Genomic DNA, 24540 nt, shown 5'->3' with positions numbered 1-24540 from the left:
TATTATTGTTTACCTAGAACTGTATTTACTACATGAAATTCAATTCTATCTCATTCATGTAGAACATCAGGGCAAAGTTATGACAGAGACATTTGTGAAGGTTAAGAATAAAGTCTGTTGTCAGTAGTTTATGCTTGCTAATCAGCAGCTTTCACAACAGCTGGAGCTTTGCATGCTCCTGGAAATTAAAAGCTGTTGAAAGTATCCAAAGTAGAAACTGAATTTAGTCTACTATTAAAAATTGTCTTTAATATCAGGTCTTTTATTCATAAATTGTTTTGCTCATCCATCCCAGATTTAGATGAAAAGTGAGATTAAGGATAAACAAACTGATTTGTAGTGACTGAATTTTTTGGCAGAATTTTAGTTTATAATTCACTGCTTATACAGGTTGTGGAGAATATCTGGTCTTTTGTCTGCCAGATGAGTAACAGGGGACCTAGGGAGAATCTCTCTCTCCCAGAAAGATGGGGGATGAGAAAGCTAATGCAAATGGTGGTGTCCAGTGAGGCTGGGAAAAAGTGAAGGGACACGTACAAGCTGAGGTGAACTTCTCAGAGGACAGCTAACAGTTAGATGGGAGCTTTATAATACTTGAAGCAAGCTACATATTTTAGTGTAAGCAGCCTAGGAAAGTCAGTAGAATCAGCTTGAGGAAACCAAAGAAACTGACACTTGGACTGAGTATAGAACTTGAAATCCATGTTAAAAAATATGCTACAGTTTCCAGGTGGTGGAGTGTCTGTGGAAATCAGGATGATTGAAATGTAATTTTTATTATAAAAGAGGTTTCCATTTTTTTATTTAATACAAATTCTAATTAAATTTTCTAAATTTTGTATAGAACTTCCAAGGGGTTTTTCATTTTCCTGGACCTATTTCATCTTAGAAAATCTTGCCTTTATTTCATATACATTTTATTATGAAGTTGTTCATAAGTAAGATTTCTATATGTGTGAGAAGATAGACATATACCAGAATGTCATCCTTTACATTTGTGCTTATATGTTTGGACTAAATGTGTGGTTATCATAGTTGCTACTATTATTTTCCGCTGACAGCAGTGGTTTAATCTCTATCAACAAAAATGGTGTGCATTTTTCAGACTTAAATATAATAATCAATATTGTTTTTATAGATTTGAACAACTCAAGAGTTTTTTGTTTAGGAGTCATAGTCGATTAATATCTAAGATCTACATTTTTTTAGTTCTTTTTTCTTACAAGAAAAAATGTAGTCATTTTGGTAATTTGATTTGGGATTTTTTTTTGGGGGGGGGGGGGGGGGGTGTTTGGTTTTCTTCTCTAATATTACCTTAGTGTAAAATCATGATGACAGGACTTCATTTTCCTTCTTCGTTGAAAAATACCCCTCCACTCAAAATTAAGGTATTCTTTAGTTTAAAGCAGTGGAATTGTTGAGTTCTTGAGCTAACAGGCCAGCTAATGCTAGTTTATATTCCTTTTCTTCCAGGATAGTTTACTCTCCTGACTCATTATGCTAGTGTCATCACCATAAACTGCTTCTGGCCAGGCAATTTTGTATTGATGAGTGCTAAAACAATATTATCACTGTATGCTTGGCTAGTGTTTTTCTTCCTTGTGCTATTGACCACTATCAGTTACAGGATACTTTTGTTCTGACCCTATGGATTTATTAATCTGATTAGGGTGGCTTTATTATAAAGCTGTGTTGCTGCAATAGATCATGGACTGTGCTTCAAGAGCTATGGATTCTGCTTGATGTTCCAAATTCAGACATTTGGAGCTTAGACTGCAAACTTTATTCTATGTGTTATGTGTCTCAATGTGTTTGTGTCCCAGCCTCGAGTGTATATCCCATTCCAGCACACCCCATTCCTTTTGTCGTTTGTCTTCAGTCATTCTTTGTGAAAAGTGTTATCAAGAAGAAGCATTTTTCCATATCAGGAATCTATCAGCAGATATTCAGTAGGAATTTTTGTATTTTGGAAGATGTATCTCCATGTCTGAAGCCTGATGAGCTGGCTTGGCATCATAAGTCCAGATTCTCAGGGATTGTCAAGAAAAGAGTGATCTGAAGTAGGGGGAAATGAGACTAAGTTTGATTTCCTAAAACTTTGTGAAAACTTTATTTTAAAGTTTAAATTTACATCTGCAATATGCATTGGCATGTTCTGTGAATAACTGAAAAGATAAACTGTGAAACTGTGCAGTCTTGGGTGGGATGGTGGGAAAGTTCATATTTCAGCTAAGGAAGTGCTCCAGAGATGACAGGACTTGACACTGTAGACAGCCGAATGCTGCTCCAGGTCTTGTCAAAAAGCTACACAGGAAAATCTGAAATGAGTGATCTAAGAGGTGGTTTCTAGAATCTTTGTTTTATAAAGGTTTAAAAGTCTTGGTGACACATGGTGACTGGGTCCATAGAAGATGACTTCTACAGGATATACATGGAGAGATATAATTGCAAATATTGCTATGTATTTTATGCACCTATGGAAAAGTCTGAATAGTTTCTAGTACCAATTTATAGTGGCCAACATTTATATTTCTGATCGGTGTTTTGAAAACAATTTTTTTCCTTTTCTTGAAACACACTGAAAAGTCAGTAGCAATAGAAGACAATCTGGTTAATATATTTGTATTTAATTTTATATGCTTCTCCTATTCTTACAGCTAGTTATACTCTGATAGTGTCTTCTAAAGGGTGTATTACTGCTTAGATTAAAATTTAAATTTGAATAAAATATCTGAGATAAATTGTTGGGTGAAAAATAAAGTTCTCACTGTCATGATCTCCCTGTTGTCCAGATTAGCATGGTTACCAGAACACTGGAGCTCCCACCTTGCCATACAGGAGGAGAAGTGCATTTGGGAACAGACACATCTTTCCCAGAATTCAGGCAGGGAGTGGTAAGGGTGCATACCTGCAAACTCTAATGGGTTAGCGCACCAAGTTGTGCTGCCAAGCCACAAGGTAGGCGTAGCTGTGAGCCCTCCTCCCCTCCCTCACCCAGCCATGAAGCCAAGTCAGTTCCAGGTGTGATAAAAGCCAGCTGATGCTTACTGCAGTATCTAGAATTATTGTATAAATAGTATTTAAGAGGGGACTAGAAGAGCTAACAGGATCAGTGGATGTAAATAGTAAGGTAGGAAAACAAAAGGGGAAGTAGGACTGGGGAGAAATAAAAACAGAATAAAAAGAGATGAAATGAAGGTGTGGGGGGAAGGAAAGAAAAAAGCACAGACTATTCTAAATACATATGACATTCTGTATAGCTGCAAAGGCAGCTAGAAGAAAAATCAAAGATTTATTAACAGTTTTTAAATGAAAGTAAATCTGAGAAGTTGTCAAAACACTGATTTTAGATATAACAATCTCGTGAAGTTGCATACATATACAAATAGGTGTGATTATTGATTTGCAGATAAACACTGAGGTCATTGGCTGTCAACCTTCTTTCTATGAAGTGTCATTTTCGTATGTTCTTTCTTTTTTTCCTTGAAGAAAGATGTTTTTTGAAGCTATTAGTGAAAAATATTCTTTTTGTCTTTTGAATGGAACAGGTGACATGAAATGATAAGTATTTTGTAAACATTTCTATGGGGAAAAGTATTCTGGTTTTAAGAGTTTTATCCACCGTGATGAATTCCACTTTAGTTGGGCTATTTAGAAGCCTTGCTTAGGCTGCTCACAGCTGCAAGAACATGCCAATTTTGGAAATCTGTAGCTTGATCTGGCCTCATTGCATTTCTTCCTCACTATTCTGTGAAGTTTTTGTTACCACCCATTACATATTCTGGTACATCAGAGGAACATTCAGTGTTCTTTTCAGCAGAATGAGCTCTTTGTAGTACTTGTTTCTGTCTACATCATTCCCAAACTGAAACATAAGATACTAAATTTATAAATTATCCAAAACTCAAATGAATAAATGCAATGGTACGAATAATTTTTTTTTGAAACAAACTAAAACACACTGATATTTAACTGAAGGAACATAAGTAAGAAAATAAGGAAAATAAAGAGCTTTTCCTGAACATTTTCTCCCTTACTAACTAAATATAATCATAAATTGAAGACAGTGATATCTGTGCAATCACATATATGCCCATAATGCAAGATCAATGGCACACCCAGCTTAGGGTTTAAAGTTAATGAATACATTTACAGTGACTGTAGAAAGTCATCGTATTTTTCTTTACTTTTTTCCATCTGATCAGTCACTATAGTAGTCAGCAAATCCAGAAGAAAAATTGTTAAAATATATTCTAAAATACACATTTTTGGTGTAGGTAGTTTCTAGTGCACAGAAATATGTCCCAGAGGAGTTGGTGAAATGCACAGAAACTGACAGCAAGCACAGAAGTATCAAATTGAAGCTTTTCAGAAACTTGGTCATGTGCATAAGTTGGTGTTGATGTGATGTTATCAGCAAAACTAGAGAGGTGTTTCAGAAATTGTGCATTACATCTGGCAAAAATGAGCAATACTCCTTCTCAGAAAGAAACAGGATAGATCATGTTAGTAATGAAATGGGAAAATTTATTCAACCTAAGTAATTTTCAAAATTTTTTTCAATTAGTATCTTTTTTATATGCTTTTCTTCACTCTCTTCTGCACTTTTTTCCTCTTTTGAACATCTTAAGTACCTTTCTCATCACCATTGCAAAGACTCAGCACAGCAATTTTGGAAGATTTGAAGTCCAGCTTTGTGCACCTAAAAATACTAACTAAAGGAAATTAAGCACTGAGATGCCCCAAAAAGTGCTGAGACTAAATTTAAGATCCCATCCATGTTGCATCAATACCTGATATGCTTTCTGCTGTTATTTTTTTTTTAACTGACAAGTCCAATTCAGCAATGGTTGTTATTAAAAATACACTAGCATAGCAAGAATTGTTTTTCTATTTTAAAAGAAAATATCTGAAACTCAAACACAGGCAGTATTTTTTAGTGACAATATCAGTGTTGTTGTAGAGAGTCATTCTTCATATTCTGAACAAAGACACAAATTCTCTGTTGAATTTACAAGGGATATAAGTGTAAAGTGTTGAAGACTAAATGAGAAAATTTGTTGCAAGTCCATGAGGTTTTTTAAGTTCTAATATATCTCATTTGAAGCACACATGCTAATACTGCTCTATGATCTGCTAGATTTTTGTTTCTGCTTTATTTTTGCTCAGGTCATTTTTAGCATATATTCTCCTCTTATCTTAAAATAATAAAAAAAAGGGCATTTTTTCATAGATTTTTAAAAAGTAACTATTGCTGCAAGAACAACTGTGTTTAAGAAAATGTGTTAGAAAACGTTGAAATCTGTGGATGCACAGTCATTATTCATGTGTTTCCACAGAAATGGTCATCGCTGTGGGTGTAGTATCACACATCAGGACAGGTGTGATTGGAATTTGTAGTTTCGCAGATTTTCTTAAGCAGTAATGTATCATTTTATTTGAGAGAATTGATCATATTTTCTGGATTGTTGTGGTTTCTGCTATTTTGGAAATATGTACAAGTGTTTTAACTATATCTTGCTAATCTTATGTGTAACCTTTAAAATGGGATCTAAGTCTGAAAATGGGAAGAGGTTAGCTGAAAATTATTATTTCATTTACTCAGAGATTCTTTTCTAAACATAATTTATAATTAACTTTTGCAGCAACTTTATAGGCTAGAAATATATTGTTGTCTAACTTGGAATATTGAATCTGTAAAAGTTGCAAGTTTATATACGCATAAACCTAGGATACCATGTCTGACTACTTTCACATCAGCAATTCCAGTAATACGCATCAAATCGAATTTTAACCCGTCACAATAACTTTGAAATTTCCCTTAGGATTCACTGAATGGTGCATGAAATCAGTTACAGATCATACTGAGAGGATATGTTAAGGTTGGGCAGGCAGTTTCAGTCTGCTGAGATGATAGTAGAGACAGGAGGGAGAGAGACTTATTATTTGCCACTTCGTTTACTGTCTCTTCAAGAGACTTAAATGCATAAAAGCTGGAATTCCATTCTTCTTCATGAGGAGGAAGAACTGGTCTGTCAGTCAGGATGTGCTAAGTTTGGATTGTTTTGCTTGTGCCTAATAAATGGCCTGTGAGAAACAGGCTGTTGACCTTATGAGAGTAGATGGCTGATTTCCCTCATAAATGGAAGATATTGAAGCTGTACAGAGCAGGAGTTGACTTTCTTGGCCTGGTTTTTCCCTTAAGCTTCCAAAGATCTCATAACAATTGAAGTCAACTTCACAGGGTTCTCAAAACAACATGGTCTGTAGGGGAGACCCTTTATCCTCACTGTTGTAAATATCCTTAACAAATGCAGTAGTGATACTTTTCAAAACATGCTCAGTGTTGCTGTAATATGGATACAAGAATATAAGGCAAGAACTAATACATACGGATTTTGTACACAGGGTCTTGAGGAGCAGTTTGAGTCAATGGACGTAAATTAAATTACTTAAATTAAAGTAAGAATGAAATTTAAAACATGTATAATGAGCTCAGAAATTTTGTTTTAGCTTAATCAGTTTATGAATTCAAAATGAACAAAAGGTGATAATTACTGATTTTAATAATGATTGCCATTATTAATATTTTTTAAAAAGTTAAAATGCATAATGTGTGAGCAAAGATATTCAGAAAAAATACTATTAAAATAAATTAAAAATATCAGAGGGATAAAATTACTTTCAAAAGGTAATACACACTGATTATTAATTCAACTGCATTGGAGTTGATTTACTTGTTTCATTAAAAATGTTAAATTAGCTTAAATTATGTTCACTTAATTTGCTAAATGAACCAACAGTTAAAGATTTTTTCTATAAAGAAAACATAGAAATCTCATTTCCTGGGTGATTTCCATGTAGAATTAAGAAATATGCCTTAACACTATAAAAACAACTGTATTGGTTCCAGGTCCAGCCAGTCCAATGCTTTCTTTCTACCATGAGCTTGAGCTGATGTTTAGAGAAGTGTAAAAATAATATCATTATAATTTCTCCCGAGTGTTTGTGTGGTTGGCACATGTTATCTTCTGGAATCTATAATAACCTTTGGAAAATATTTTTTTTTCAGATTTATCACTTCAAACTACTGTCCTTCACTTTGAACCTGGCCTCTCAGTTATTTTGATGACTTTCCAGTGTTAAAAGAAATAATAAGCCATCGTGCTGTCGTGGAAATGCTTTCCCAGCATTTCCATGACATTCATGATTTTGCTGACTTCTAGCAAAGCTCTCTGCATCATTAGGTTTTTTTAAATAAAATTCAAGCCTTTCTGATTTCTAAATATTTATTTAAACTGCTCCATGCCTTGATCACTCTTACCTTTCCTCTGAGCTTTTACCTACCATGCAGAGGATACAGAGCTGCATATATTATTCATCTATACCAATGATGGAGCAAGATTATTTTGGGTTTTGTTTGCTTTTAGTTGATTTGCAAAGAATTCCTAATCATTGATTTGAATTTTTCTCTGCTGGAGGGGACAGAGTTGATAAAACTGCTTGTCATCACTTCACTGTTACTTTCTTGACAAATGAACTTGCAGCCCATTAATCCAAAAGTCTTTCAGCTACTTCTTAGAGTCACAGTCTACAGTAATTCTTCTTCTTCATTAAATTAAGACCATTAAATAACAAACTTTGCTTCAATGTTAAGCACTAAGTACACACATCTATAAACTTCTCATAAATATAATAATTTATAATTCATTTAGCAATTTTATTTATTTCAATCTATTTTTAAGAATTTTATTTAAAGATATTTACTTCTCTAGTTATTTCTGGTCCTAAAAAATTGAAGATGAAAACTGTTTCAGTAATAAAAGAATTTGATGCTAAATTCACTGAAACAAGAGGTCAGCTGGTATATTCTAGTTTATCCTTTATGCTTTTAAAGCAGGAAACACTCAATGTTTCTAGATATTTGAATAAAATATACTGTCTTCTTGTGAGAGGAAACAGAAACCTTGTGATTCACATTTGTCTTTCAGAGAAACTTTAAGTTCTCCCATAAAGTAAATGTTTCCTAGGATGCCATACCAATCCCTGTCTATTAATTTCATTGACTACTACTATAAATAAATGAAGAAAAGGTTGTTTCCTTTCCTGTTTTCTGATAACTTTTTCATGGAATTGGTTTCTACAGGACTTCCTAAAACCAGGAGTTATTACAATATTATATTTTCAACAAAAAAATGTTTTTCAAGTCTGTTGTCAGTGACGACAAAAGACGAATAAATGATAATAATAACATTAAGAGCTTTCAGCTTTTTGTAACAGCAGTTGCCTGAATTTCACTCCAAGCTCCGCAGCTAAAACATTAAGGAGTCATGAAAAAGTTATTTATGCTTTTTGCTTGTTTGTTTGTTTGTTTTTAGGGGTTTTGTTCTTTTGTTTTTAGGGTTTTTTTTGCATGTTTGTGTGTGTGCTTTTAAATGGATTTTGGGAACAGAAAGACTTAGTAGCTGGCATAAGATCTTAGACAACAGGCACTCATGAACCATGTTCTGTTACTTTTCATACTGAAACATTGTACTAAATATGTGAATAATATGTTTACAACAAGTTCAAAGCAGGATATACAGCAGATAATGACAAAATTAGTCATGCTAATGGTGGTGTGTGCTGATTTTAAAATTGCTGTAAAAGAGCAGCAAAATGACACTGATGAAAAAGCTTTTGTTACATCATAAGCAAAGTGGGATCAATGCCAGAAGAGTACAAGGCACATTACCTAGCTGAATTTCACCTAATTCAAGCTACTAAGTAATGTTATACATGAAGTACAGAGCTTACTGTAGTTCATAGACAAAAGGCTTTTTGCTTGCTTTTAAAAGTTGTTTTATTTTAAATTAGGTTTGAAATAGGCAAACAAAATAAATACAGGCTTGATGTGGTCTTAATTTTAAATAGTGGGTACCATTTGGCATAATGTTCATTAGTTTAGACTAGGAAGAGTTTTGTGGCTGCTTTGAACAAATACACAGAACTTCTGGAAGCAAATGAGAAGGTTCAAATTGCACATTTGTTAATGGTATTCAATTAAACAAGGCAGTCAACAGTTGAGTAAGAACTTCCTTCCTTCCTCCCTTTAACAACATAATAAATTATGAAGTGATACAGAGACTAGAAATGTAACATCTTCTCATACTTTTTAGCTTTTAAAACCTTTTTTTCAGAGTGATATTGTGGTTTGTCTTTACTCATCCTAAGAGACAGTAAGGAACTATTTAGCCTCAATAAATGTCACATACTTCAGTGTTTCTCTTCCTAGTAGCCTGACTTGGTATTCAGACCACAAATGGCTTTTATGGTGGTGTACGGTTCCCTACAGGCCATGTGGGCCATCAGAGAAGTTGGAGATTGGATTTTTTCATGTACAGGAAAGAACTGAAATAGCCCTGCTTTTACTATTTGTTCTTTACCTTCTTCAGAAAACTGAAATCCAAGTATAACAACTCTTTCCCTAAAACTATTAATTTTAGACCATCAAACTGTTCCATGTTATGCACATTGACCCAATGTGCTTAGGATTAAGAAAAGAGAATTGTTGGTCAAAGCACAGTACAGCTGTCGCTATATTTTTTTTTTCCCCTAACAGAGCCCTACTGCCCCACTCTGTTTTAAAAGTGCAATGATATAATTTTATCTGTTGACGTACAAGAATATTGATAAAACTTAACTTATACTAAGAATGACAACCCAAGATGTATGTCTCTTGAAAACAACAATGCTTAGAATAAGGCTCCATTATTTGTTTATCTGTATTGCTGTTGGAATATTTTTTGCAACATGTCAGCTTTGAAAACTCCTTTTTCCCCACCTTTCTCAGTTTAATGATTACATTTTGGCCAAACTGAGAAAATTGAAGCACTTACATTCTTATCTAACTGATCATCATTTGCGGTATTTCTTGAGTCAGTTGAAGTGATGTCATTTTGCATTTGATTTCAGTAAGTTCTGAGGTTATTTTTGAAAGATATCACAAATATATTTATATTAGAAAGTACTTAGAAACTTATAATAGACAAACTATTTATAATTTTATCTAATTTTAACCAAAGAACAGACAAAGGTAGGTTTATAGCATAGATTCTAGATAAAGAGAAGCAATGAGCAAAAAAAAAAGTGCTTTCATAATTTTCAGTAAAGCACTTGGGATGTTTGCTTATTAGAATCTGTTTATTCAGATAAAATCATGGGAGTTAGTAGTGGTAAAATGAATAAGGACCTGGATGAAGGGGAGATGATATGGGTTCAATGAAACAGGAAAATAGCAGTTTGAGAAGGACTTGTTTTTGAAGCTCTCCAAGGACCACCTGGGAAGCAAACTTTTTTAGTTTGGAAGATATCTATTCCAAAGATTGGAATTAGATAACCTTAAACCCTTGCACAGTAAAAGTGATATGAAAATTAATGCTACAAAGTACAAGTTCTTATACTTGGTTAAGAGTAAGAAATTATGCTAGAAGGTGAGAAGTAATCTACTGGAAAGAGCAGAGTGGAAGAAAGTTGTGTGGACCTGTCATTTACAGGGCAACTGAGAGGAACCAGGTGACATCTGTGTGAAAATGGCAATTGCATTGTACAGATGTATTGACTGAAGTCTTTCAGGAAAAGATATGGATTTGTTGATAAATTCCACTTCATTAATCCTAAATGTTTTGTAACGTTTTCTTTCATGTGTATTAAAGGATAAATTCAAGTTGGATCAAATACAGTGATAACTTGAGTGACAAAAACAAGTTGAGAGGAACCAGAAGGACATGGCTCAGGACCATAAAGCAGGATGACGGGTAGGGGAGTTCCCTGAATGGCTTCAGCAGCCAGGGAACTAATCAAACCCTTTCATCCATCTCTCAACCAGTGTCTCATATTTAAATTATTAGTATTGATTTGGTTTACTTGTTTGGGTTGGTTGGTTAGTTAGTTGGTTTTGGTTTTCCTTTGTTGTTTAAAATCTTGGATATTTTTGAGCCTTTTCAGTAAGTTTTCCTTTTCCCTGGTCAGTTTTAAAGTTACAAAAAGTCTTCCCAATAGTTAATATTTACTCTGCTTTCACTTCTTTTGTCTTATTTTATAATAGCTTTATTTTATTTCCAACCAGATATTTTTACACAGTTGTCTGTTGTTTTTGTCTCCTAACTATACTTCTAATTTTTATATAAATGTTTGGGTTGTTTTTGGTTTGTTTTTTTGTTTGCATTTCTCCCCTTTATCTGAAAGAGCGTATCCAGTAACTTTTATAATTAAGAACCAGGGATGCGTGTCAGATGGATATTGCATCTGAACGAGTTACAAACAAACTCATTAATATGGTACACCATAGCAGAGGATCCATGTTTCTAAAAATAACAAGCTATAAAACATAGTCTCTGCTGGCTACTTATAATTTTACTGCTTTGTAACCAACAATACCCACGTTTACTTTTTTGTGTGGTGATGTTGTCAGTAAACAGAATTAATTTTGCTTCCAGTTTTTCCTAAACCTTTGTTCTGCTTTTTCATTTAGCATTAAATAAACAAAATGTGTGTGACTAAACTTCAAACAGTTATTATTGATCTACAAAGGCAACATGGAGGGAAAGCTAGAAGTCATCCTAGTCAGGAATATCTCTTAATGATACAGCTTCAGTACCTGTCCAAAAAGTATTTGCTCTCAGAACCATATTTATTTCTTTCAAGGAAAAGATGGTAAATGCGTCATTTAATTCCTGGGCTAATGTTTTTTATTTGCAAAGGAAAGTCACAGTGCCTGAACTCTGAGACAAGTGCTCTCCTGTGCCCCTGACAGCTTTTTGCACACACCATACCCCTTCCACCCCCAGTGGTGTTTGCCTCTTTCACTGTGGTTGCAGACAGGAATTTTCAGGGAGTTACCTGCCAAGGATTGTGCAGCAGGTGCTGCCCCCTAAGCTTGGGGTTTTTGGGTTGGGCAGTAACTTCTTTTTCCCCCACCAATAAGTAGAAAATATGTGCAATAATTTTCTCTCAAGAAAATAAGAAAAGCTATAATGTAAATTATATGCCTATTTCCTATTAAATAATAATATGAATATCCATAATTGTATAGTTTTATGAAGATTTTTACATAAATGTTAACTATTTTACAGGAAAGCAGTGATTCTAGCACATTTATTAAAATAGGCGTTTTTTCATAACTTTATAAAAATAGATAACATCAGTGCGTTGAATAGTTCCAGGTAGTACAACTGTTTCTTCATTTTTTTAAATCCTGCATTTGGCCCTTTTCTTACAATAGTCATGAGATAAAAATGGCAAATGGCATATCAATATATTATATTGAAGACTGAGAATTTTTTTACAAAATTCTTTGGGAGTTCTCTCTGGCAAAATTATTGTTGCCATCCTATGTTATTATTAATTTTTTTGTTGTTATCATCATTATCTTAATTATTATTTATGATAAGGCTATCATTATTGTTAAAACCTAGACAGTTCAAAAAACCCACTTGAACTCTTGCTGTCAGTAAAATGATAGCCTCTCAGTTTTGATTTCAGAATATCATCTTTGCTCATGTAGGAAATGTTAAGCTTTATATTTGACAGATTCTCTCTTTTCTGGTATCATCCTCTAAAAATTATATATATCTGTAACAATGACTGGCCTCGTTTATGTAGGAATCCATAGTAACACTGGAAAGTTGAAGAACTTGATTGAAAAAAAGACTTTAAAATCTTGTAGAATGTAAATTGTGTAAGTTCATCTTGTGAAGGTTAGCAGTTTTCATGGATGGCCCTATAACATCAGCTGATTTCATGATCCCTCCGTCATGCCTTTCCTAGATTGAATAGTGACTTTGAAACATACGGATAATATGAATTTGTAAATGAAATATCAGAATACTTACTTCACTTTTGAGATCTTTGAATAGTGAGCTGTGTAAAGAAGCAAAATATATTTACTACTAGTTGGCTACCAGAAGTTCTGAATCATTCAGTAGCCATGCAGCTATGTCTCACTATCTGAAAGTGTCACTGAAGAACCATCTCTTGTAGCACAGAACATCAAGTGCTTCTGAGGATGCAGTATATTTTAAAAAGTACAGTAAACAGCAGAAGAATCAATTTAATTTAATTGGTACGTTTCATTTTCCTTAGTGCAAGGCACTGTGTCAGGTAATGAATCTAGTTAAAAAAGGTCAGTCTCATGTGGGCATGTCTGGTGGGCACTATCACTCATATTTTGAGTCATAGAGTGCATTCCTTCTGAAAGAGGAAAGAATCAGGACCCCTCTTTTGAAACTAAGTGTAAAATTATTCTTTTTAATCACATCTTTTAAAAATTTGCTTTAATTATTGTACAGCTAAACTTACTGTCATGCTTTTCTAATGCTTGCATTTGTGGAGGGGTTTGGAAGGAGGACGGGGAGAAGTGTTAATTACAAAGTATTGCTTGTATGAGGCTGAAATAAACCTGTAGAAAATCTTAGCTTCCTTAAAAGTTCCTTCTTTCCTATAATGAAAGAGTGTCTCTTACATGAAAGTATTTTCATAATTGAAAGAGAAAAGACACATGATGCCTTTTGTAGTTTACTTGAAGAATGAAAGATAAAAAACCAGAGATTTTTCATGCTTTAGCAGCTGAGTGGAAAAATTTTTATTTGGGTGATCTTCAGTTCCTGTGTAGTTCTTTTGTCTAATATGAAAAAATCCTTACAAATACAGAGTTTTGTAGGTTATGTTTAGTCAGGTTCACCACAGGTGAAAAGCTAACTCTCAGCTGATCAACCTGTAACTTAAGGCAATTACACAAGAGGGAAGAGTATGCAGTGTTTCATCAGTTTCATGTGCATCACTCTTTTTTTATGCAAGTGTCCAAATGAGTTCTGGGACATAGAAGTGAAATGGCCTTTTGTTAAAATTTGAGCTACTTAGTAAATAGATGAACAGAGAAAGTTTCAAGGTCTGGACTCCTATCACATATGTCTAAATTTTTTAAAGATTTTTTAATACATTGACTAATGAGGAATAGCTAGTTAGCCTGAAAATACAGAATAAATGTTCTGACTAGTCCACTGTGCCTGCCTTAACTGTCAGATAACTTCCATTGTCTGACTTTAGATGTGCAGTCATGTGTATTGCAGTCCTACCTCTGGAATTCACTTTCATGTTAAATGTTGCTTCTTACAGGCTGATACTTGTCAGTCAATTTAATTGAAATGTCATGCTGACCTTTATATGAAGTATACTGAATTTGCTGGAGTTTTTGGAAGCTTTTTACTTTTGTTCCAGTCAAAGTTCTTAAATTACCAGTATACAAAAAGTTCATGCTAATTAAGCTCATGAAACTGCCTGCTCATTGATCTTACAAACAATACATTTTTTGCAGATGTAGTTCAGCTGAATCTGCCTGAAGATCAGAAAATAAGCACCACTGCAGCAACAGTGGGACAGAGTGCTGTCCTAAGCTGTGCCATCCAGGGAACCCTGAGACCTCCCATCATCTGGAAGAGGAACAATGTCATTCTGAACAGCTTAGATTTAGAAGATATCAGTGTAAGTAACAGAAAGTTCTATTTCACAGCTTTTTATCAAAACCTTTCATAAATAATAGAAAAGTGATGCATAACAAGCTGCATACTCCTGATGTTTCAAAGAAAAGAAATGGAAATTATATGTGACAAACTCTGCCTGTTTTTCTTTGCTGTGTATTTGAACCCTTGTTAAATATAGAGAAAATGTTTCACAGACCAATCATTTAAAAATAAATATAGCAGTAAAAGAACATGAGGGCTAAATTGCAGCCCAAAATACAGTCAGCATTATACATTCAGGATTGTACAGTCTTCACATATTTAGAAGAAAAGAGAAATCTGTAACATGAACATTTTCGTGTACAAACAGATCATAATAATCGTTTTCTTTTATAATAGTTCAATAGAAATCTATTTTTTTCCCCAAATAAGTATTTCATTTTCAATTTTCATAAAATTAGCTGTTTTGCCCATTCCTCCAAATACTCAGCCGTGTATATGGTACCTCTCAAAGAGTGAAAAACAGAATATTAGTATAATTTGTAAATCTTTTTTTTTTCAGGAAGGCAAGTGTTTGCCACCTAACATTGCCATGACCTAAAAATACAGAGGAAAGTAGCAAATGAGTATTAGAGTTACATCTTCTTGCAAGACTAAAAATAGGCTTTCATCTGTATTTTGTATGCATCTGGGTATGCTTGCTTTGTTTTGGCCATTTTGTATTAGCAAAGTTCAAAATGTGGACAAATTGTTACTTTGGGAGTTGTGCTGTCTGTCTAGCCCAAGTGAGTCTGAAATCACCTGAACTTTTGTGTGTGTGGAATACTGCTACAATCAAATATCTAGTTTGTCCATTTTTTATTTCTTTTTTAATGAATGTTTTATTTTTAAGGTGGAAATTGTTCCCACATCATCTCTCTTTTATGTCTGGTTTTGTTAGTTCTGATGGTAAATGATGCTTCCTCACAGTGGTGCTTTGTAAAATAAAGGACAATTTCAAAGCTCAAAAGCTCATCTTGCTTAAGTGATGGTTTTAAGTCCCTTGAGAGGCTTAAGATAAACTCAACATAATCTGAAAATTTTTCAGTTAAATAATAATTGCTTTTGTTAGTTTGATATTAATCACATGACTTACATTGAAAAGTGTCTTGCCCGTGTCCACGAGATCCTGTCTGCAATATTTGTTATGTTCAAAACCATTATTTGGAGTTCTTACTAATCAATTCTAAGTGTAATACCTAGCGTGAGCTGTTGACAGAAGAAGAAAGATGCATCTGTACACGCAGAAATAATAGGGAAATGATGAAGCTAACAGCTCAGCTTAAGACTGAAAGGTTCAGTTGGCTTTTTTGTAGGCATGAAAAGATAAGTGATTTCTGAGCTGGATACATATATTTTTGGGTATGAATAAAAGCCAAACAAAAACCAAAACACAAAAAACCCCCAAAAACAGAGAAAGTTCTTGTTCCGGGTGCAGGTGCCCAGGAACTGGCAGCAGGGGCCACAGGTGTGGTCTTTCAGGGAAAAGGACAGGGGATGTCATGTGCTGTATGCAGCCCTTCCCAAGGGACCATCGGCAGGGCAGTGGCTCAGACACACCCATGGCACCTCTGAAAGAACAGTCAAAAAAGGGAATAAAAAAACAGGGGGAGAGAGATATTAGAGAACAAAAAAGAGCCATAAACACCAGAAGTCTAAAGCTGGAAGAGCAGAAGGTACTCCTTGGTGAAGCAGATATCCAAAACTTGTACATTGGAGCAGATTTGTCTTGAAGGACTTGACCAATTGCTTGACCATTCTGGTGACTTTTTATGATCCAGTGGTGGCAATGGTTGACAAGGCAGGACCAGCAGATGTCACCTATCTAGACTTCTGCAAGGCCTTCAATACAGTTCTGTGCAACATCTGGATGGATGGATGGATGGATGGATGGATGGATGGATGGATGGATGGATGGATGGATGGGTGGATGGATGGAGCTAGAGGTTGTGGCCTAGTGCTCTTCAGCGTCTCTGTCAATGACACAGGCAGTGGGATGGAGGGCACCCTCAGCAAGTTTGCTGGTGACATGAAACTGAGTGGTGCAGTTGACACATCTGAAAGCTGGGATGCCACCCAGGGGACCTGGGTAAATTTGAGAAGTGGATCCACAGGAACCTTGCTGTTCATAAGCAAAAATTAAGTTGTAGTTTAGTCCCTTTACAGTTTAGTTACTATTCAAATACAGAAAGAGGTCAGATACAGTATCCTCAGAGAAGCACTAAAATTAATAGAGCTCATAAATATATATATATGTGGAATATTAATCTCTCTTTCCAGATAAAGTAAAATAGGGAGCAAGAAAGAATTAATGGAGTCTGGATTAAAAGAAGAAGCAACAAAAGAATAAAGATATTGAGTTAGATTCATCCCCAGATCTTCTTTTCTTCAAAATGTATTTTACTTTTCACTGTTTTCACAGATTTGATCTCTATCTTTATTTCTATATTCTATACTCCTTGTATAATATAAGATGTCCCCAGAAGCAGTGTACTCTGTTTTACTATAGCTATTTTATAATCTATAATGATGTTTGCCTAACTCTGGAAATTCTTAATTTACTCAGTTATACAAGAACCACATCTGAGCATCTCAAGATTAATAATGTTGTGTAAAGAGCAGTACATTTTCTGAAAATAACAAGGCAAACACTGGCCTGGGAAGATATATAGTTAGAGTTTTGGTTTGGTTTTTTTTTTCAGTAAAATGGATCAAAGATCAACATAACTGGAAGTCAACACATATATAGGAAACCAGACTAAGCAATAGTGACAATGTGATTTTGTAAATCACAGAAAGTGATCATACTTAGAATTAAGCTTTTGCACAATCCAATTGTTCTCAGCATGAATTAAGCTATTTGTTTTGAGGAGGGACAAACTCAGAACAATATAACGTCCTAGTATTTTCTCAAATGGAAAATTGCAACAAGGAGGAAAGGAATCTAGGTCTAAACTGAAGTTGATAGTTCAATTTATATATATTTTTTAAATTCTCCACTCCTCTACTGAAAATGTACAAGATATCTCTCTAAAGCTGTCAGCTGTGGAGTGGCTAAAAATGAGTCTTGATAATGTCTAATGTCTTGTATATTCTAAGACATGTTAAAGAAATATTAAGAAATACTGTTTGACTTTCAAAGGATGATAATAGAAATTTGTATTTAAATAGTGTATTTAAAAATGTTCTGTGAAGTGTGTGTTAATATCATTACTGATAATATCCAGTTGATAATTTTGAAAGTCCTTAGTACTCCTCAACTCTTCTTATGGTACTTATAACTACTTTTTGTAGAAGTACTGCATCTTCCAACTAATCCTTCTCTTACTGAAACTGATGGGAGGCAGGGATAATTAGCACCCATCTGAGTGAAATTATGAAAAATTATATGCCTCTGCAAATTTTACTTAAATTGTAATATAATTGTGCTGTGACTCACTGCAGAACTGATATCACAGGGCATTTTGATGATATTTCAGTACACGTATAGAAAGGCTTTTTTTCCATGCTGTTATCTTGCATCTTAAATTTAATATTTGCCTTTCCACTTTCCTCTTGTTTTTGTCTAACCTACTATTCATTAGAGATAATAATTCCCATGTATGAAAAATAGCAGATGTATTTCCCAAATTCAATACATATTATTTTTTTTGTGTTAATTAATTCAGTTTTTTAAGTCTTTGTAACTTATTTTACTTTATTGTTTTTCTGATACTTTATTTCGCCTTTGCCTTCAGGTTCTTTCCTATACATGTGAGCAACCATACTTTTCGTATAAGATCTTGGCCCTTTTTCTTGCATTTATTGAAGATCTGCTGGGATGGTTTGTCCACATGCAAAGTTTAACAGTAACTTTTCAAAATAGTGTAGTTCAACTTGTTATTTTTGTTAAAAGCTCATAATATCCCTCTTTAGGCTGCCTTCATGGAAAGCATCTAATATTTTAATTTTGAGGTTTTTGAAGTTATGTATAGGTTATCTTTTTCTCAAAACTTCTGATTTGTTTATCTTGTTAATTTGCGCATTAAAGTTGACCCTTTTTTGGTAGCAGTCGGCATTTTCTTCTTGACATCTTTGCCCTTCATCCACCAAGAAAACCCAAAAGACTGTAATGGAGAATACCAATAAAAACAAACATTCTCTAAAGAACACAATAGTTTCCATTCTGTAGAGTTCTAATCAGAAACTGATGACAGAAAGGTTTCCAGATTCTCCAAAATATTAAGCACCTTTCTTAGAAAGGACTGCAGACATCTGACCTGTTCTTTTTCTTCCATCTTCTCATTCTGTGTTCCTCCTTTTATTATTCTTAAGAAAAATCTCAGGAAAACCTCGTGCATTATTCCTTTCCACATTGTTTTCTCCCATGGGATAGTATGGACCTACATCTTTATGCATTGTTGAATTGTTCTTAATACAGCACAGTTATGACTTTAATACAATGTTAGAAATATGAATGCTCTGTCTGGGAAAAATATGTGTGTGTGTGCATGTGTGTTTGTACTTCTGGCAGAATCCCAGGTGAAACATAAATGTGAGGGAAATATTCTTCAATCTTTTCCTCAAATTACCTAAACTCTTAAAAGTAATTTTTTTTTTTTTTTTTTTTTTACTAGTTAGGACATAAACTAAAGGACTTGAATTTAAAAAGAGCGAAAATTAATAGTCTAAAATGAATAGTGTCCTGGTTCTGGCTAGACATGTTAAATTTTTGCAGTAGCCAGGAGGGAGCATGGCTAGGACCCAGACAGTATTCTACCACCTCACATCATTTTTTTGGGAATGGGGGATGGGCTCCCTTCCACATGGAGTAGCATGGCACAGGGAGCAGTCAGGTGTTTTCTGTGGAGGCAGGTGAGCAATCATGTATGAATTGTTCGCTTCTTTTCTTCTTCCATAATCTTCATTAATATTGTTGCTGTTACTGTTTGTTGTCGTGTTTCATTGCTATTTCCAGTAGATTGTTCTCACCTCAACCCATGATCTTTCCCTCTTGTTCCTGCAATTGTCCTCTTCAGCCTGCCACATGGGGATGGGGTGTGATTGAACTCCACGTGGTTTGGCAAGTTTCAGTAGGAACATGATAAGGAATACCATTGCTAAACCTTGACAAAAAGATGTTTAAAGTTCACGTACATTTCTTTATTCTCAAATATCCTAAAAGAGGGAATACCTGCTTGCAGTCATTGCACTGAATTTCTGATTTGCTGCAGCAAGCTCTGCATGCTCTTGTATTTTCCTGAGGAGGTTTTCCTCCTCCCTGCAGTGTTGCCACAGGCCATCTTATTGCTTGTATGAGGGAAATCGTAATGGTCCTATGACAGGAAGGGAGCCCCAGAACCTACTTCCCTTCATAGGTGATGCTCCTAACCTCATCCTTTTGGAACACAGTAGCTCATATTCCAACAATGAACAAATACAGTGCCGTAGGCAAAAAGCTGGCAGTCTTGTTCAGTACAAAATCTGGATCCTGATCAGTTTATTTTGAGCTTTAATTACTAAATGGCAATGCAGCCATTTCAGTGTGTGATCTTCTGTGTGGTATTGTGTGTGTTACAACCACAATATATATATATATGAATTTATATATGTATAACTTGGTTGTATTTGAGGTTCATTTTAAAAGCCTAGTTGCAGGTTTTCCTTGTACATTATGTTTATGGCACCTCTTAAACACACTACATCTCTCAGATATTTTCTACTGATTTTTCTGATGAGGTGGTTGGATTTGATTAGCAGTGACTCATCAAAGTCAGCATGTTTCTATTTTTATCTGTATTGAATTGCCCTTTATCTGTTACACAGTTTTGCTTTCAAGTAGTGTGCATTATTACATTTTCTTTTGTATTTCATGAATTTAATACCAGTTTTGTTTTGTTCTTTTCTACTCTAATTGTTATGATCCGATTGTTGAGAGATGCCTCTGCCTGAATTAAGGTGCAAATGAGATCACATGCCAAAATCAGTAGTATGGATTTTATTTAACAGTAAATGTGAGGTGCAGAGATAGAAAGGAAAGAGCAGGGTGGGAGGCGGGGAGAAGTGAAGGAGAAAGAGATCAAGAAGAGAATAATCACCACATTGTGGATGTAGAGGGATCCCACTGGTCCTTTTTCCACCCTGGTTTTCTTGGTAGAGGGGATCCCAGAGTCTTCTGGAGGTGCCACTTCACTTTTATACAGTCCAATTTGTGGATATCCATTGGTGTTCACAGATGTTCCCATAACTGAGGGTGGCATGTGTATAGGCAGCTGTTTCCTCTCCTACAGTTTGCCATAGTAGGAATTTTTGGCCAGATGCATTAATCAGCATGTGTTAACCAAATTTGAGCTCCTCTAGGCCTGGAATAAGCACCTTCCTGCTGCAAATTCCAATCTTCTGTGCTTATCTCAAGCTCCGGCTGCTGTGGCCTTTACAATGTTTGAGGCAGTTGTGGTCTTTGAGTCAAAGTCTCTTTACATCTCTCTGTGGCTCAAACAGTATCTTCCTGGACCTTTTATCATTTCATAGGTTGTCCATGGAGGTGATGTGTTTGTAGAAAAGTCAGAGAAAATATAGAAAGAGCAGGAAAATGACAAAAGCAATTATACAGTGTACAACAGCTATCCCAACAATTACAAATATAACTTCAGTTGCAATCATCAACCCAATTTTCATTATTGCCATTGCCCCCACCCCACGAGTCACAAGGATTAGAATATGGACATCAGCCAGGAAGATAGCTTTGGGTTTGGAATGATCAGAAAAGCTCTGACATTTGATTGGTGATTTCTTCCATTTTGACGTGGGCTTCTTGAATTGATGATGCTGCATTGTGAGTGGTAGTGCAACACTCAGTTTCAGTAAGATTTAACATTCCACATATTCCTTGTTCCTTTAATAATATCATATCTAATGCCAACTGATGTTGTAAAGCCATTTTTGACACTTTTTGGTCTTGCAAGTTCAGCTCTGGGAGCAGATACTTGGCTCAATTACTTGAGGGCATGTACCTGCCATGTAATATTTCCCAAGTCCCATTGGTGTTTTGTGATAACTATAGAAGATGTAAAAAATATTAGAAGTCCCAAAGGTATATTTTTTTCCCACTGTATAATAATCACATCTAGTACTGATCAATTCCCATCTTTTTTCAGGAGAACTTGTTTTCTGCTGTGTCTTTCCCAATAATGAATAATGTAAGATGGAATTTGGGTAAATGGTTGGGAGTTCTATCCTGCAGCTTAGACCAGTGTGCTCAGTTAGGAACATCTCAAAGCTAATCCAGGTGGTGCAGGATAGCTGCACATCCAGGTGTCTATCAAGTACATTTGGGGCTTGAATTTAGGAGTAGCTCCTACTCCTTTTTTTTTTTTTTTTTCAGGCACTAGAACTTTTATCACATTTTCTTTCATTCCTGTATTTCAAAATTAGTGGAAAGGTGTTTTATTTTGTGTTACAAGATTACTTCTAAAACTTCTTAAGCATCTTCTCTTCACTCCCATGATATCTTTCTTCCTTAAGCTTTTGTTTCAGTTCAAATTCATTGTTTTCTCTGTTCTTTTCTGTATATCTATATAAAGATGCAGGTTATATCTGCATTCAATATTGGTGTTACTAGCAAATTGGTTTTGTGCTATTAATTTCTGATTAGTTCATCAAAAAATTGCAGTTCAATTTTTTTGTATGGTTATAGATATACTCTTTTCACTTCTTCTGCTGTATACATCAATCAACTGGGTGAAAAACAGCATCATTTCTGAATAATTTTATTACTAGGTACATATTTATTTCTCCAACTTTTCCAGGTCATTTTGCAGTAGTTTTGCTATCCTAGTAGACTTAATGCTTTTCACAGCTTTCAGAAGAATTACGTGAAAGGGTTTTATAGCACACAGAAGGAATACTGAGCTTTTCAGGTGATTATTTTAGAAAAGAAGTCTTGAAAGAGCAACCCGGCTACGCTACAGCTAGCAGTAAAGGTCACTCCTTCTTAAGAGCATGAAAGATGCTTTGTTAATAATGGACTCTTGTGGCTTACAGTCCTGACTTTCCAATCATTGCTATAGTACATTAAATAGGAGGGCCATATCACCAGCAATAAAAATGCTTTGATATCCAGGAGTCAAAAAAAAAAAAAAAAAAAAAAAAAAAAGAAGAGAAACCCTGTCTGGCCCACCATCACAAGCAGCCCAGGAGGAAAAATGAGAAATTAGGATAGGTAGGACATAATTACGTATTGGCAACTTGGCTCAACTGTCATTTATATATTTTCAAAAATAATAATAATTTTTAAAAATACTGCAGAAGTGTACAAAGGCATTTACTTAGTACTAACTCAGGAAGAAAATTTCTTCCCACCTGAAAAATAATTGGTACTGCTACTTGCAAAAGTAAACATGAAGCTAATTGTTTATCTAGACTAACTCTGATCAGTTTGTGAACTCTGTCTGGATAACCACAGATGAAAATATATCTGCCATGATTTTCAAATGGTGATATTTAAGATTTCTCTGAATCAAACTGGTCAGTGATCTATCTACTCATATACCTGACACCATGTATCCATTTATATCTAAATTGAATTAGATCTACTTTAGCTTAGACTGATTTCTCTTTCACCTGTTAATTTTATCACCTTCATGTGTATTCTTCCTTCCTTTCTTTTTCATTTTTGTACTGTTCTTATGTAACTATCTTTATGATCTAGAGCTTCCTTTTGAAAAGGATACATTCAGAACTTTTTCTGCTTGGGTATATACAAGAGCCTTTGTATCCATGGCAGAGTGTTGTCATTGATCTGTTCAAAAGGAGAGATAAAGTAAACTAAAGGTTTTCCTAATTTAGTATGATTTAGGAAAGAGATCTATCAATTATGTCCATCTGATTCTCCTTTCATGTATGCCTGGCTTAAAACTACAACCAGAAGTAGGGAACTTGAAACAATGCTTCTAAATAATATCTAATTTAGTTTTGTATAAAAAATTGTCCTTGATTAAGGAAAATTCAGGTGAGTTTACAGAGGATCACTGAATCTGCATTCTTTATTATACTTTTATGGGTAAAGAGAGCTAGAAGTGACTGGATTTTTTGACAGTTACTCAAAAGCACTTGCTAAGTATGTTTTGGTTTTGCTGATGAACATTTTTCTTCTAGAACTTTCTAAGGGAAATATAGTAATGTTTTCAAATGATAAGCATTTGCATATAGATACTTGATTGAAGTCTTGAAGAGAAAAAATATTTTTTTTTACATAGAAAATAAATTTCAGAGTACCTTAATAAAATCACACAGTCTTATCACTCTCATCTGAAGTACATTATCTTGTCTGGTTTAAAAGCAGATTTGTTTGTCCATTTTTTTTAATATTTTTTTTTCAAATCGTTCTGTTAACTAAGTGGGAGGAGGCTATGTCTTCCTTTCTAGAATATGTGCTCCTTCTAGGCAAAAATCTGTCTTTACAGACCTGTTTGTGTTAATGAGAAATAAAATGGAATTGCCATACTCTGACAGAGTGAAATATCAATGCCATACGACTTTTGTCTACAAGATACTTATAAGTTTGTGCAGCAATTTGGCAAGTGCCATTAATTCTGTGAAGTTGCTGCTATTGTAACCTATAGTTAATGAAAGATGACTGAAATTCTGTTTTGCCTTCACATTTTTAACATGATATACATAGTTATAACATCAGACGAGAAATTCATTCATGAAAAAGACTTTGAAGTTTAACCTGTGATTAGTGAACAATTAACATGTCAAAAGGAAGGCAGGGGAAAAAAAGCTGCCTTTTCTCCCACCCCTCTGTATTAATAGAGACTTTATTTCTGACATGGATTCTATGATTAGTTGGCAACAGCTAATGATAGAGTTATAATTGGAGTAAAATATAATTGAAACCCAGGGTTAGCTACAGAAAAAGTGCTTTTGTACATTTCAGTTTTCCAAAGTAAGACTGTACTGTACATAAGGAAAATATATTATGGTATTTCAGTGATACAGTTTTATATGGTGACAGTAGCAT

General features: G+C 34.5%; 1 protein-coding gene across 1 annotated transcript in view; it reads left to right on the top strand.

Moving 5' to 3' along the window:
* The window catches only part of FSTL5 (follistatin like 5), a 248185-nt gene that overhangs the window by 146482 nt on the left and 77163 nt on the right, over nucleotides 1-24540 (top strand). The window contains exon 6 of the mRNA XM_041427999.1: nucleotides 14354-14520. Within this exon, the coding sequence (XP_041283933.1) occupies nucleotides 14354-14520 (167 nt within the window). The remainder of the gene's footprint in view (nucleotides 1-14353; nucleotides 14521-24540) is intronic.

This window comes from Onychostruthus taczanowskii, unplaced genomic scaffold, assembly GCF_017590055.1.
Source record: "Onychostruthus taczanowskii isolate IOZ18803 unplaced genomic scaffold, ASM1759005v1 scaffold12, whole genome shotgun sequence".
Taxonomy (NCBI): Eukaryota; Metazoa; Chordata; class Aves; order Passeriformes; family Passeridae; genus Onychostruthus; species Onychostruthus taczanowskii.
This window is presented reverse-complemented; position numbering and strand designations above follow the sequence as displayed.